Genomic DNA, 16,795 nt, shown 5'->3' with positions numbered 1-16,795 from the left:
AATGACTTGGGGCAATAGGCAGATTGCACACTGTTGCCTGGTTGCCAGTCAGTCACAGAGCAATTGTTATAATATTGCACGGTGGGGGTCACGGTGGGCAACCGGTTCGAGTCTCTCCTTCACAGTTCTGAGGACCGGTGTTCGAATCCCGGCCTTAAATGTGTGGAGCGGTGTGAAAGAATCTACCATCACCAACGGATTTCAAAGGGCTGGACTGCTACATGCGGGGAACAGCACTATTTCAGCGGTAACTCAGGATGAAAATAAATTAAGACAAACAGTGACTGAAATGGTGTGTGATGGAAACTTTCCGAGGCTCTTCAACTTTGATACTGAAGACAGCGACTTCAGTGGCTTCAGTGAACAGGAAGAGAATGAATAAAACCAATGGTATTACATATGAGCAGTTTTACTGCTGTGTTACTGTCACTGTCTGGAAACAAGGTACGGAAATATACATTTACATCTTTCTGAGTGAATATCTTTTTTCACAACAAAGCGTACATATATATCCATGGTGTATAGTCCAGAAAAAAAAATAATGCTACACAGAGTGACAGTATCTTACAAACTGGGGTGCTATGTACTCTGGAAAATACTATAGTAAAACTGTCATTTACCATGTGAAGAAATCATCTCGAGTGATGGCTTCCATGTACCAAGAATACCACGAGACGCTTATCCATGCTTTTGTCTTAAGTAGACTTGACTATTGTAATGCTCTTCTGACTGGACTACCTCAAAAGAGCATTAATCAGCCGTAGCCCATTCAGAATGCTTCAGCGAGGCTTCTGATCAGAACAAGGAGGTGGGGCGAGAGAACATTAGACATTTTGAAAAGAACCATATAAGTGATTCCATAATACACAGGAAGCCAGAGAAGGGAGGCCAGAATTGGGGTTACGTTGACCAATAAGAGGCGAACAGCAGCGTTCTGATAATAGTGACCACATTTAAAGGAATATTGGCTGACTCCAAAATAAAATACATTCCAGTAATCCAGACGAGTTTCAATACGGGCATGGATTAGTGTTTTGAAGTACTGTTGTGAAAGAAGAGCCTTAACATTAGTGCCTAAAATGAAAAAAAATGCCCTTAAGAACCACACCAATTTGCCAATCCAGTTTAGAAACCACGTTTGAGACAGCGTGTCAAATGGCCCAAGACACCAGGGAAGAATTATTAAGGACCACTGGCACAAAACATCATAACTTCTGTTTTCTTATCATTAAAATGCAAATGGCTCAGTGACATCCAAACTTTAATGTCCTCAAGACTTAACAAAAGAGGCTTTAAGGAAAAGGCGTGCTCTTTCTTTAGTAGGACATGGAGCTGACCTTGTTCCACAACGATGAAAAGAAATCCCATGCCTTTGGATGCTACCCCATGGCAGCAAAGAATATACATTTAAATCTTGTCCAAAGGCACCACCCATAAAGAAAACTAAATTTCACCTTCACACAATCATGTAATCAATCCGAGTCTTGATCATTACCAAGGCACGGACACATGACTTTCAAGCCTCTATGAACTGCAAAATATGACAATGGAGACCCTGGACTGTTGAACAATTTTAGTTGTACATCAAGGTCGAATGGGAAAGAAGTCAGCTGGTAGTGAGTTCCAATGACGGGGGCCAGAGCAGGTGAAGGCTCCAGCCCCCAAGGTGGATAGACGGGCAGAAGGACAATCAAGTGGAGGAAGAAGGAAGATCTGAGGGAGAGGTAGGGTACAGCAACGTCAAGGAGGTCAAAAAGATATGGCAGGGTGGGGTTATTGGTGGCCTTTGAGGTGCATATCAGCATTTTATAATGGATGGAGCGTAGGACAGGGAGTTGCTGCTGGGCTTTCATGATGTGCTGAGTAGCCGGGAACACGGATGGCAGAGTTCTGAAGAAGCTGTAGTTTTTTTAAATGACTTGTTGGGGAGGCTTAACAGGAGAGAGTTGCAATAGTCTAGGTGGGAAGTGATGAGGCTATGAACAAGGACCGCAGTAGTGTCGGGGATAAGGGTTGGATGGAGGAGATACATGTTTCATAAGTGAAAGTATGCAAACCGTGGGATTTTGCTTATATGTGGTTGGGATGAGAGTGTTCCATTCAGAATGACACTTAGACAAGGCTCTGTCCCAGCGTTTTGTGAATGTGTTGCAGGTATCAAATTCAAAATGTGTGTATATTTGGACACAAAAAAACAACAGTCAAAGTTATCAATTTCAATATTAAATATTTTGGCTTTGTAGTGTATTCAATTTAATATACAATAGCTTGAACAAAATCATTGTATTCTCATATTATTGATATTTCACACAACATCCAAATTTTGTTGGAATTGGGATTTGTATTTGGATCTGATGATCCTTTCTTTGAATCCCCCCATTTTTTTGTGTGAAGCAGCAATTGTAAACCAGCGAGAAGATGGAAAATCAATGAGAGCCAGTGCACAGACACGAACAGCACAAACAACTTGGAAAGCCCTGAAAAAGAAATAAAGTACTCAGTACAAATCCACAGATGTTGAAGGAAAACAGTAAGTGACAATAGAAACATTTTGAGAGGTGTAAAAGGAAGGATAAAATGGTAGTTTTCAGAGTGCATGGGTGAAATTATCTCAAGTTTCTAGAAGCCATCATGAAAAAATGTGAAGCGGGTACACTAGAGCAAGACAACTAATCCTCATTAGCAAGAAAAATAGTAAGACCAGGCTGGAATTTTCCAAAAAGTAGACATAGACAGACCTAAAAAAAAAAAAAAAAAAAAAATCTTGGACCAAAGTTAAATGGATGGAAAAGACCCAGATTAACACTTACAAAGTGAAGGAAAGGCTGAAGTTTGGAAAAAGAAATTTTTTTTACTTCATACAAACATACATGCTCACCTGTCAAAATCTTTCTGAGAAGGGCTGCATTGATGACGTAAGGCGCAATGGCAGCAGCAAAGTGAAAACACAATTCCACAGAGGAATATGACACAAAACGCACGGGCAAAACAACCAAGGAGTTTATCAGGGGCAAGAAGTGGAAGATTTATACTCGCCAAGTCGATTTCTGGAAATTAACCCAGTGAAGTAAGCATTTACTGCTCGAGATTAAACTAAAGGGAGTCTCCACAAAAATAAATAACAAACGAATGATGCTGTGTTAAAACGCTGGAAAAGGATCATTAAAGAAGAAGGCAAATTTTGGGGATGACAATGGACACAGGCTTCACGCAGTCAAGGGAAGCAAAGTTTTTGGCACCAAATATTTGGTTTTCAGGGATGAGAATGGCCAATTTGGAAAAACACTGAAAATGTCTGCCTTGGGCAGAAAATTTGTTTATAAAACACACTGTTAAATGGTTACTTCTAAACACAGGGCAATCATAACATTTTGAAAACTTCAAATATGAGTCCAAACAACCAAAATACTTTTGCCAAACTACAAATATATATATTATATGAGAGAGAGCGAGAGTGAGAGAGACAGAACATGAAATATAAAAGTGAGCGATAAAATGCGTGATCTACAGGGCCAGTGTTACAGATAGGCCTAATCGTATTAACAGTTGTCAAATATATAATATTTGAGAACTTTACGTCCAACTTACCTTTGTGTTTCCTGGTATGGCAATGCGCCTGGATATTTTTTGCTCCTCGTCTTCTATAATTGATCATAATGGAACACAGAGTGCACAGCACTTTGCCGGGATCGTCCACTTTTTGTATGTGTTCGGTCAGACATGTTGATCCAGTTTTCGTGCCCATCTGCACGGTTACACTTTTTTAAGCCATGCCCATCTGAAATACTTTTTAACCCCGTGGTTTTTATCAATTTCCCTGGCACGATTTTCATCTTTTCGCTCCAAGGCTTTCGCAATACTGGGAAACGTGCAGACCACTCAATAACATGTGAAGGGAGGCCAGAACTATGAACAATAAAAACACAACTAAGAAATGTTAACAGAGTGAAAATACCAATGAAATACCACCAAAATGCTCCCGGAAATCAGAATATTGTCGTCATTATAAACACCAAATTTAATGCAAACAGATACAATCCCGTAAAGAGATGGCAATGCCGTTTTCTGGTATCAGAGCTGTGACTGATTTCACGACGAGCGTTGCCGATATATGGTGTTGATCACAGCCTCGCCCCGCGTCAAGCCGTACCCAAAAAAAATTCTCAACGGATTTACACATTTCACAAAAATGACATTTTCATCTGAAAAAAAAAATCGGAATTCCACAAATCCACGGAAAGTTCTCATGTGTTTTACTGTGTGTAATCTATTTTGTAGTGTCTGTTCCAATCTTCTATTTGGCGAGATGTTTGGTGCTTTGTTGTTTATAGGAGCCAGATTACAGTAACTACCTGGAGGAAAAAAAAAAAACTTTTAATGTCAAATAATTTCAGAATTTTCACAGTTTGACAGATTATCAACCTTGATTGCTGTGGCCCCGTATATCCATAGTGCCAATTCCATCCCTTATCAATCTCACGATCTAATTGGCAGTAAGATCAAACAAAACAAGCCAAGAAAAGTTTAGCCTGAGAGTAGTGATCAATCCAATCCTTTTAAGGATGGAAGCTTCGCAGTTCAAAGGTTGCAAAGCTCAGAATCAAGCGCCAACCATGATGCACCCTGATGGTGACACCCCACCCGTGGAACTCCCTGGAGGCCCTGCGGGGTTAGCTCTAATAAATGTGGGTCACACTCAGCTTTCTGTGTGTGTGTGTGTGTGTGTGTGTGTGTGTGTGTGCGCGTGCGAGTGTGTCCGTGTGTTCAAGACAGTCAACTCTCAGACGGCATTCAGATAATGACGAAAAAAAGGGACTTATTTCTCAAAGGCAGCCGAGCATGAAAAGGAAAGGCCCCACCCCGCCCCCACACAGAAATGCCAACAAAACAGGAGCACAAATACATACATCAAACCCGAGCCTACCATACAAAGTGGAATAAATAAAAAACAATATTTAATAAAGCAAAATGATTTGAGGAAATATGCTCTACAAATATAAAGCACAGAAAGAAAAAAAAAATCCAGCATGTATTGCTTAACACAGCCAGAGTCCCACTGAGCGGCTTGCAACGCGCTTCCACTTACACACTGTGATGCGGTTTTCTTATATCCGGATCCCTGTGACTGGACCATGAATACTTCATGGATTTCCTGAAAAGTGAAAACACAAAGCCCTGTGGAACTAGCAGGCAAAGTGTGCGGGTTCCTCCGCAGGTCACTGTGCCAAAGTGTCTCAGCTCTCTTTTTACTCAAAACCAACCGTGTGCGTGTTTGTATTTGTGGTCAGATCAAAGTCTATTTGTATAGAGAAAAAAAAAAATTGTGTGTCTGTAGGCATTCGTGCATCTGTATGTGTGCATGTGTGAGTGTGCGTGTATAATACGTTGGCGTGTGTGCGCATTTAAATGCACACGGGGCAGATGCAAGAGGTACGCCTATCTGTATGTATGCGCATGCAGGTATGATTATGGTTGTTTTATAAGCCCAGTGATTCGGGTTTGTATGTGTGTGTGCGCGTGTAGGTGAAATAATAATCTTTTGAAACTGTGTCACATGTTCACCTGCACGGACCAATGCTCAGCCTGCATGAGGATATATTCAGTGTACCAGAAGGATCATGATGTCTCACACTGGAAAGGGGTGGGGGAAGGGCGTATATGTGCTTGTACATGTGAGAGAGACAAAGATGACCAAACTGCCGCTGACAATATGTGCACCGCATTTCCCATTTCGTTGTTTGTGGTGGGTTCCTGCAATGATTATAGCAGGGGGGGTGTGTAGACAATGGCAAAGGTTATTCAATAACAAAACACAAAACACTTCATTGTGCAACTCAAATAGAGCCAATAGACTCATAAAATAGGCACACAGTGAATGTCTCGCTTTCGTACAACTTGACATATGGCGCACACATTTTCTCTCTCAATTTCAGATCCAACTCCTCACGCCGGCAAATTGCCACACCTCCCCTCGTCCTCACTCTCATCAGCCGCCCCCACCCCACCCCCCTCTGTTTCCTCGTCTCCCCATCGCTTCCAATTCTCTCCTCTTTCTGAAAGTCATCTGCTCGCTAAGGAGTAAGCAACATCACGGGCCGCTTGCAGAAATGAGACTATACAAATGATTTGTGGCACCGGCGTCCCACCGGCGCCAGCCTCTGTGGCTGCGAGGAGATGGCTGTTGGGTGATGCTAATGTCACTTTCACCTTGTGTTTCTCTCGCAGGCCCATGATGATCATTTTCCCCCAATTTCGTTGGATATGTGTTTCAGGCAAAGGCCACAGAGGGAAGAGAGGGCTCAAGAGAGCAAGAGGGATAAATGATGTTTGAGAGGCGAGTAGTCCAATCTTCTGTAGTGTGGAAGTGGAAACAAGGGGTGGGGGTAAACAAGAGAGCTGGGGGAGGAGGGTATACATAAGGGGAGATGGAGCAAAAGGGAGAGAGGTGGGGGCGCGTCTACACAGTGACCTTTCTCTGATTCAATCTTGCTGATGAATCCTAATGAAGGATTTAATAAAAATTGCAGTTTACAATCTATCTCAGCATCAAAGCGTGCAATCCAATTCAAAACACATACCCATGTATATTTCCAATATTGCCGCACACAAATCAAAGCCTTTACCGTAAAATAAGTGAGCTACGAATCAACGCGTGAGTGGAAAGCGGGGAGAGAAAAAATTGGTTATGCTGGCGAGTGTGAGTGGCTGGCGCATTCGTTCCAGCTGTGGTCTAATGTCACAACTTGTCATATTCATTTGGCCTTCTAATGAGGCTAAAGTCAACAAGGTGCAGCACACATGAGCGGAATGGCTGCCGCGGATAATAACTATAAATGAGCAGAGAGGAGTAGACGATAACTGAGAGCAGGTAATGGGAAATCATTTGAAACTTAATCATGTGCAGGCTGGAAATCAGTTCACCAAACATGCTGCTCGTGGAGATGGCAAAAAAGATTGGACTTTTTACTGACGCTCCCTCCTTTGCCCTCCCAAAAAAACCCAAATGGGTTTTGTTTTTGTTACTAAGGCTTGTTTAGGACGTAACTTGACGGAGTGAGGGAAAAACTTGACAGCGACTGAACGCTTTGAAATACTGACATCTGCTGATTACACATAGGAGTGCATATCAGAGATGATAGATAGATAGATAGATAGATAGATAGATAGATAGATAGATAGATAGATAGATAGATAGATAGATAGATAGATAGATAGATAGATAGATAGATAGATAGATAGATAGATAGATAGATAGATAGATAGATAGATAGATAGATAGATAGATAGATAGATAGATAGATAGATAGATAGTCCATTTTTATTTATATACAGTGAAGAAAATAAGTATTTGAACATTCTGTTATATTGAAAGTTTGACGTTTGACCTCTGTAATTGCAAACAAAGGCTACTGTACCAAATATTAAGATTGGTTTTCTCAGGTGTTCAAACACTTATTTGCAGCTGCATCACACAAATAAATCATTTTTAAAAAACCATACATTTGTTACTCATATTTGTTTAAATACAGAATATTTATCTTATTGCTTAATGTGCTTTTTCCATTAAAACGAACACAAGTGTCTCTCAGTGTGATAAGAGGTCTTTTTTTTTTTTTTTTTAGTTATTGTACAAATGCTCCATCGACGTCTCTCAAGTTGTCCATCCATCCATTTTCCAAGCAGCATGGGATCGATTCCTGCTCAGTGATGGCATCGTCTTTATCGTTAATGCCACTGGGGGACCATCATTATGTTGTCGCAACACACCAACGGATCTTTGATCTGAAGTGGCACGATGTGGCAGCAAAATTGCACTCGCAAATCAGCATAGAGCAAAATTGAAAACAGTGCTCTTTCTGAGATACCGATGAACTTTTGAAAATTGGATGTCTTTACAGTTATCATAAATGGATGAAGACAAGAGTATTCTACCATCTTGTTCTTCTTTTCCTTTTAGCTTGTCCCGTGAGGAGTCACTACACTGTGTCATCCTTTTCCATCCATCTATTTTTTATATCACTTATTTGTTGGGGTGCTGAAGCCTATTCGAGCTAACTGCGGGCAGGAGGTGGGGTACACCATAAACTGGTTGCCAGCCAATCACGAGATACATTCAAGCAAACAACCAGTCACACTCACAGTCACACCTAATGGTAATTTAGAGTCTAGAGTTTTGGATGTGGAAGGAGACTGGAGTACCCAGAGAAAACCCACCCAGCCATGGGGAGAACATGCAAAGTCCACACAAGCGAGGCCGGATTTGAACCAAGGTTCTCAGCAGTGTGAGGCGGATGTGCTAACCAATTGTCCACTGTGCTGTCTTCATCCTTTACCATGTAAGTCTGCTTGCATGCATCTTGGGTCGTCTTCTTAAACACCAACTACCCTCATGTTTTCACTAACCAAATCCATCAACCCTTCTACCAATATACTCACTCTCTCGCCTCTGAACATGTCCAAACCATCAAAGTCTGCACTCTCGAACCTTGTCTCCGAAACATCCAACTTTGGCTGTCCCTCAAATGAGCTCATTTCTAATCCTATCCAACCTGTTCACACCAAGCGAGAACCTCAACATCTTCATTTTTGGCACCTCCATCTCTGCTTCCTGTTGTCTCTTCAGTGCGACCGTCTCTAAGCCGTACATCATATCCAGCCTCACCTCCGCTTTATAAACTTTGTCCTTCATCCTAGCAGAGACACTTCTGTCACATAACACACAAGACACCTTCCGTCAGCTGTTCCAACCTGCTTGGACCCGTTTCTTCACTTCCTTACCACACTCACCAACGCTCTGGATTGCTGACCCCAAGTATGTGAAGTGGCCCACCCTCAGTATGTCTTCGCCCTGTAGCCTCACTCTTCCCACTCCACCTTTCTCATTCATGAACATATATTCTACTTTCCTTCTGATTATCTTAATTCCTCTCCTTTCCAGTGCGTACCTCCATCTTTCTAATTGTTCCTCCACCTGCTCCCTGCTTTCACTGTAGCTCACAATTTCATCTGCGAACATCATGGTCCAAGGGGATTCCAGTCTAACCTCATTTGTCAGCCTGTCCATCACAACTGCAAAAAGAAAGGGGCTCACAGATGATCAATGATGCTGTCCCACCTCCACCTTCAATTCTTTTGTCACACCTACAGCACACTTCACCACAGTTCTGCTACCCACATCCATGTAATGTATAATTCTAACATACATCTCTCCCACTCCAGACTTCTATATGCAGTACTAGAGTTCCTCTCTGGGTCCTCCGTCATAGGCTTTCTCTAGAAGGTACAAAGACACAATGTAGCTCTTTCTGACCTTCTCTGTACTTCTCCATCAACAAACACAAGGTCAGGGATGAGAATGACCAATTTGGAAAAACACTGAAAATGTCTGTCGATGGGGGGGGGGGGGGGTCGAGCTGTTATCGGAACACAGAGTGCACAGCACTTTGCCGGGAATGTCCACTTTTTGTTTGTGTTCGGTTAGACATGTTGATACCGTTTTTGGTCCTATCTGAACGGTTACACTTTTTTTAAGCCATGCCCATCTGAAACAGTTTTGGATTCCAGCATCCTTGTCAATTGCCCTCGCTCGATCTTCATCCTTTTTTTTTTTCCTAACACTTTCGCCATCGTAAAACTATGAACACACCGTCGCTCAGTTCGCGCCATCACTTGGGTAACTAACAAGTTGCACTGCAATTTCTGAGAACCGAGAACACATGTACATGGCAATGGTGAAACTCGATTAACCGCTAACATGATTGGATCGTGACACTGTATAACTCTGTTGTCCAATCGAGTAATCTGCCGCAAACGAGTTTTAATGTTTATGTCGCAAAATGCAAATATTTACACTACCGAGCAAGTTAGAACGGCATATGATAGTCGTGCTTGTGCTAGCACTAAACTGAACTTGCAGCTCGGAGCCCACCACCGAGAGGCAGGTGCACGATACCCTACCCCCTGAAATATTCTCAACGGATTTGCGCTTATCTCGAGAATGGTCATTTTGGTCTGAAAAAGTCGGAAATCCTTCGATCGGCGGAAAATTCTCATCCCTGCAAGGTAAATAATGCATCTGTGGTACTCTTTCGACGCATGAAACCATACTGTTGCTTGCAAATACTAACATCTGTCCTGAGTCCTGCGCCTTGCCTTTGTTCTTAAAAATGGGCACCAGCATACTTTTCCTCAATTCCTCAGGCATCTTCTCATCTGCTTGAATTCTGTTGAAGAAGCTGGCCAAAAACTCCACATCAACCTCTCCTAGATGCTTCTGAACTCTAGAGGAATGGCATCAGGACCAACTGCCCTTCCATTTTTCATCATGTCTAGTGGCTTTCTAACTTCCCTTTTATGAATCATTGCCACTTCCTGGTCCACCACACCAGCTTCTTCTACACTTCTTTCACTCTCAATCTCCTCATTCATCAACTCCTCATAGTATTCTCTTCTCATCTATTACAACACTACTGCGACCAGTCAACCCATTTCAATCTCTGGCCTTAATCACCCTAACCTGCTGGACATCCTTCCAATCTCTGTCCTTCTGTCTAGCAAAACTGTATAGATCTTTTTCTCCTTCTTTACCTTAAGACAAGAGTTTAATGAGTTAAAAGCAGTGGTCTTAACCTTGCTGAAGGTACGGAACCCAAAGGATTTCATATGCATTTTCACGGAACCCTTCCTAGTTAGAAAAATAAAATCTGCTTTCTTTCAAATTCAAAACATGCATATATTTTATTGTCCGTGTGGATTCTCAGTATATTGTACATTAAAGCATAAACAAACTCATCAGCAGATGAGTCGGACGAAGATCCAAGGTATACTATAAACTGATGGTGTGGCCCCGAATATGGGGTCCCACAATAGACCTTTCCGATGGTGACTTTAAGCTCCGCCCCCTTATCCATGTCCCACAAGCTTTCAAAATGCCGAATGAACAGAACATGTTTGAAGTCTATTCTCTATCGCGTATTCCAGATAATATTGGGGTATGTGTTTTGCCAAATGCATCAGACTTGTCCAAGAGAGTTCTGCAGAGAGGTCTCAACTATTTCACGCATGGATATGAACATGGAATTAACATTTTGGACGGAGCAGGACGCAATGTCAGAGTTACAGCAAAACGTTGGCAATCGTTGCAAAAATATTTGATGCCTCACAAACTTCATATTGAAATCCAACAGGATAAAATGGTGGAATCGTGCTGCACATGTAAAGCAGGGTGAGTATTTTTTACTTCTTAAGATCACGACTAATATTATTGTAGTCTTCATCGGATCGGTGAGTATTCATTTAACTTGGCTCATAAAGGAAACCCACTGCTGTCTTAAAAGTCCGATGTGATACAAATGGGCAAATAGACATTTCTCTTGCATGACATCACGCATTTAGTATGACTAACCCGGCTCTTCGGCATAAAACGTGACACACTTCATTCAGCAGGTCAGTGATACACTAACAAAGTGAAAGTTGTTCTCCTGCAAAGTATAAAGCACTGATAATAATGAAATCAAACTCAGAGAAGATACTTCTCCCTCGCTTACTTTGAAACATACAGCCTTGTGTTTGTTGATATTGTCCACATTTAGTTGTACGTACGCTCTTCCGCGAGCCTTAACCCATCGTAGACACTTCGTCAACTGTGTTTTAGGCTTTGGAAAATGTATCAACCGGGCCCCTTGTAACCTAGCAGGACATCTTTCATCAGAATGGCACGTTCCCCTAAGCGCATGTGAGGACCATTTTCTTCGTAACATTAACTTCCTAGCGCACGCTACTGACAACCAGCATTGCTTGTGGGACAATGTGGCGAGAGGGGCGTGTCAAGACAATGCGGCTATCTGATTGGCTATTATTGTACGAGTGATTGACAGGTCGGAAAGGTCGATTATTCGACCATTTTTTTGTTGACAGAAATCTTTAGACTGCCATTGACGGCTTTCAAAGTTAAATATGCATGTTAACTGGGAGGCCTGGCGGTGAATGTATTAATGCCGAAAATTAGCTGAACTTGGTGCAGAAGGGGATTTTTCGATCCCAGCTAAACGAGGGTGGCAAATTCCCAGTTCGCTTTTAGCACGCTTGAGGCCATTGTAGTATTTACAGTATGTGTCAATAGCTAAATCAGCCATTTAAAAATCCTTGGATTGGTTGGGGTGTTCCTCTGGGGTGCCCACTAAGACCCCCATGATTTCCATCCTTGGGAGCATTTGAAGGCCATGGTATACCAGGAAAAGATACAAATCTCATCTCAAGTATCACCAACACCATTACAAACACAATACCAGCGGTGCTAACACATTTTCCTGGGCATTTAGAGGACACACTTGAAATATGTTTTCAAAACAACGGTACTCATGTGGAGCAAACTATGTAGATAAGTGTTTTTACCCTATTTATGTAAAACAATAACACACACACACTGTATTCCCACTCATACATGCAAGCATGCATACGATAATGCATATCCACTCTTTTTTTGTGTGTAAATGCATCACAAAGCAATACAGTAATTACACACAGTATGTCTATGCCACTTCTGTTACACACCAAATATACATCTTTACCTCTATGACAATATCATCATCATCATCATCATTATTATGCCCGTTCTCGTCTGTATGCTCTGTTTAACATTGTGAGGGGTTGTGTGCAATGGTAATGGGATTTGTGAGTGGGTGCCCAGTCGGCTGAGTTATGAGTGTGAACGGAGTGAGTGGTGACCACGTGCATTGTGTTTTATGAGACGAGCAGCCTTTAATGACTATGTCACCAGTAAATGGGCTCTGATTTGTAGCACAGCTGTTGTCCCCCACTGTGATCAACTCGGCCTTCTGGAGAGCAAGCGCAGATTTGCACACTAAACCGGGACCGGCGCATGTCGATTGGGATCCTGGCAAAAATGGTCTCATTAACGCGTGCTATTGATACAGAAAATAATTGCAATTTCAGGTCTAATCAGAGACAAATCACAGCTGTTGAGATGCAGGTGCCAGTCAGAGCCTACATTAGACATCCAATCAATGCGCCTATTCCTCTGAGATGCCACTTAGCATCATTTTTCATTGGTCATGTGGGTTGGGTCCCATTCGTGTGGATCCCATGCAGATGGAGTTTTGTCATTCATCAACTAAAACTAACAAATGTAACAAGGAGTTCAAAGTTACCATCTATCCACGAGAATAATTGATCCGAACAAACTGAAAATTGCATTAAATTAAAACGATCTTTTGCAGGGGAAGTAAATGTTGGTGGGAATGGTAGGAAATACATTTATTCGATTAGATATTCATGTTTTGGTTTGCTCTTGTTTTAAAACAAAGAAGTTCATCCTCACTAGTTATTTTGCGGCGGCACGGTGGAGCAGCTGTAGAGCATTGGCCTCACAGTTCTGAGGACCGGTGTTCAAATCCCAGCCCCACCCCTGTGTGGAGTTTGCATGTTCTGCCCATGCCTGCGTGGGTTCTCTTCGGGCACACCGGTTTCCTCCCACATCCCCAAAACATGCATTAATTGGAGACTCTAAATTGCCCCAAGGTGCGATTGTGGGTGCGACTGTTGTCTGTCTCTGTGTGCCCAGCGATTGGTTGGCAACCAGTTCAGGGTGTACCCCGCCTCTTCCCCGATGACAAGTAGGATTGTCTCCTGCATACCCGCAACCCTCGTGAGGATGAGCAGGTCAGAATATGGATGGATGGTTAGTTATTTTACAGAAGGTGTCCCAAAATTTCCCTGCTAAAATTTTCAGGGGTAATCTTTTAAAACATTGTCGCATTGGTGACTGTGTGACATATTCACTCATAAATTACAACAAAAAACAAAATCTGTCACACTGATTGGTTTGCAAACTTAAGTCAAACTAAACTAATACAACTTAACGCGCTATAATATATGAGACAGTACAATAATACAGCAAAAGCGATGCTGCTATTGTGATCAGTTGTCATCCAAAGAGACGATTCATCGGGATGACCTTCAGAAGACATTCGGTATCCTACACTTGAAGTTGAAATCCGGATTGTGTGAATTTTTCGTTTTAACAGTAATTTTCCGTTACCATAAAGTTGATGACTTTTACTTTTAAATTTCAAACTCTGACACAGGTCTATGTAATTGATTGCTATTAATGACAACATCCATAAGGTTATGCAGTAGTGTACTGTAAGTAGTGAATGCATGTCGGTGAATCTGTGTTGGTCTTTTAAATGAAAAGGTAGTCATCAATTCATCCATACATTTTCCAAGCCGCTTAACCTCACAAGGGTGGCAGGAGTGCTGGACTCTATCCTCGCTATGTTCAGGCTGAACTAGTTGCCAGCCAATCACAGGGCACTTATAAATTAAAAATTCTCCCTCACATTCACACCTAAAGGAAATTTAGAGTGTTCAATTATGCATTTTTTTTTAGAATCTGGGAGGAATCCGGAGTACCTGGAGAGAACCCAAGTGAGCAAGGGGAGAACTTTCAACTCCACACAGGTGGGACTGAGATTTGAACCCTTGTCTTCAGAACTGTGAGGCAGACGCTCTCTACCCAGTCCCACACATCTATTCATTCATTACTCAGTCTTATCTCTTATTCACTTATCATGTTCATGACGGATGTGTGGAGCCTAACATGCATGTTTTTGGAACTTGAGAATAAACCAGAGTAGCGTGCGGACAATATCCAAAATCGGTCAGAACTGAGACTCGAGGCTCGTTCTACAGTAGTCAGGCAAACATGCTGACCACATCCAACACTGCGTTACCTGAACAGTGTTATAAATTAAAACTAAACTCGCGAACAAAATGTGCAGTAGAATCAGCATCTTACCTTTTTCTGAGAATTCGGAATCCTCCATGGCTTGGTCCCAGTGAACAAGTGTGAGAAGAGTTATTGGTGACCTGATGACTTCATACATCACCATGTGCCTGAATAAGACCCAAAAATGAATTTCTTTTGAAAAAAATATGCATTTTCACCCCTTCAATCACAACCTTAAAGCACATTTTAAAATCGTAAAACATATAAATACGATTATACCGTGTAACATTCATAGCATTAACATGAAGACAGAAACTTACCTTTGTATTTCTAAACCTTCATATTAACTCTCATGTTACCATGAATCCTGATTTTGTCCCCGAATAGTTTTCCACAACTTTTCTAGTCTGATTTGAAAGGAAAAAAAAAACCACACCACCAGATGATTTCTTTGATCTGTGGCACACAAATCAAAGAGATTTGTCTTATCTCTTCATTTAAAAAATGCTGTCAGAATGGTTGTGGTGCCGTTTAACATTTCAAGACAAGAAGCAACAATCATGTTCATCCAGCAGAGACCAAGAGCAAAACAAAATATGGCTCGCGGCCTAAACTACATTGAGCATGTGCTACGGAAAAACACATCCACTTATTATCATACAAAAATGTTTAAAGAGTTGGTCCGTTCTGAAAAGTGTGGGAATCCAAAGCATTTCATGAGATAATATTTAAAGTGAACGCTCAGCATTGGGTCGAGAGAGAGAAAAAAAAAATCTCTTCTCTGAAGGAGAGGTAGTCAAGCAGTAAAAAAAAATTCAAAGTCAGTGCTCAGTGTTGTTTAGTAAGAATGTTGTGCCCCGAGCGACTCTTACAGTCACACAGAGTTCACCATTGTTCTGTCATGAGACAGTATTGATGCGTCTCCTCCCAGCCATCTCCGACGTTCTGAAAAGTGGCCACTTCACAGCAGCAAAAAGTCACAAGATCTGCTTAGGGCAAGGTTTAAATTCTTTTCACTTGAATACTTCAAATTTAGTGTATGCCGCGTCCAGAATGTAAAGGACCCTATCCTCTGGAGAATGTCGAAAACTAAATAAATAAGCACATCTATTCCAACCCTTCCAAAACTGCTAAAGTTCAGCTGAAAACAACTTGTCCCAAGATCACCTGGATTTTGTCAGTTGATCTTTGTTGACTGCTGTCTATGTGAAGACAGGTGGGGGATCTGCAGTGATTTTCCTAAACAAACACAAAGTAGAAAGCACCTGCAAGTCAACTACTGTCCAGATTGACATGTGAAAACGTTGCCAAAACTCACAAGCTCTATACTCTACTGAACATTTGCCTGCATTTGAATATACGCAATGCATCAAGTCACTCATGTTTTAGATGAATTTGAACTGGAAAACAAAGTTGGTTGGTCGGATACTTTGCTTTTTGACCTGTTCGTTATCTAAAGACATGTAACTAGCAACGTCTACTATAAAGGAATATTTGTAGTAAAGAGTGGCTGGCTCATCTGGTTACGCGGGCAACAAAGAAAGTCTGCCCTCGCGTGGACGACAGCTTTAAACTCAGCGTTTTCTTGGGGGGCATAAAACGAGAAGTACGCTTTTTCTTAAACGAAACGTCCAAAATACAGAAGTTAGATTTTGATTTATGGTTCGTGATTTATTTTACTACTACATTTTGTTGTCTTTTTCCTTCATCATTTTTGGGTGCTTTTATCACTGCATCTCAGCTTTAAAATAAAGCTTCGGCATATTCGTTTGTGCTCGGAAAGCGTCCCCGGCGGGTGGATTCACTTGGTTATGATAAACAAGGCAATTTTTTGTCAATGACTCTGGTTGAATAAAGTTTGTGATTCCTACCTGAGTGTTCAAGCCACACATAATCAACAGTGCATGCCGATGAGCAATGTGAACGCGGACCAAAGTAAGACAACAACAAAGTTTGTCGTCTCTGAGTTATCTGCGCGTTTATAACGCCATCCAGGGCCCGCCCCTCGCCGTCTCCCATTGGCTGCTTTCGCTGCACCTGTTGGCC

At 41.8% G+C, this 16,795-nt stretch overlaps 1 protein-coding gene across 7 annotated transcripts in view; it reads right to left on the bottom strand.

Moving 5' to 3' along the window:
- The window catches only part of LOC133512410 (myelin transcription factor 1-like), a 141,466-nt gene extending 124,716 nt beyond the window's left edge, over positions 1-16,750 (bottom strand). For 5 of the 7 annotated variants that reach the window (XM_061842019.1, XM_061842027.1, XM_061842065.1 and 2 more), the window contains exons 1-3: positions 16,621-16,750; positions 15,918-15,988; positions 14,819-14,856 (exon numbers count right to left, since the gene is read on the bottom strand). In XM_061842019.1, the coding sequence (XP_061698003.1) occupies positions 14,819-14,856; positions 15,918-15,988; positions 16,621-16,641 (130 nt within the window). In that variant the 5' untranslated portion in view covers positions 16,642-16,750. Of the gene's footprint in view, positions 1-14,818; positions 14,917-15,916; positions 15,989-16,067; positions 16,273-16,620 lie in introns of those variants that run through there. The other 2 variants (XM_061842043.1, XM_061842050.1) reach the window with 2 other exon arrangements.
- Between the last annotated feature and the right edge of the window lie 45 nt (positions 16,751-16,795).

The sequence above is a fragment of the Syngnathoides biaculeatus genome, chromosome 2 (assembly GCF_019802595.1).
Source record: "Syngnathoides biaculeatus isolate LvHL_M chromosome 2, ASM1980259v1, whole genome shotgun sequence".
Taxonomy (NCBI): Eukaryota; Metazoa; Chordata; class Actinopteri; order Syngnathiformes; family Syngnathidae; genus Syngnathoides; species Syngnathoides biaculeatus.
The sequence above is the reverse complement of the archived record's forward strand: the minus strand, read 5'-3'. Positions and strand labels throughout refer to the sequence as shown.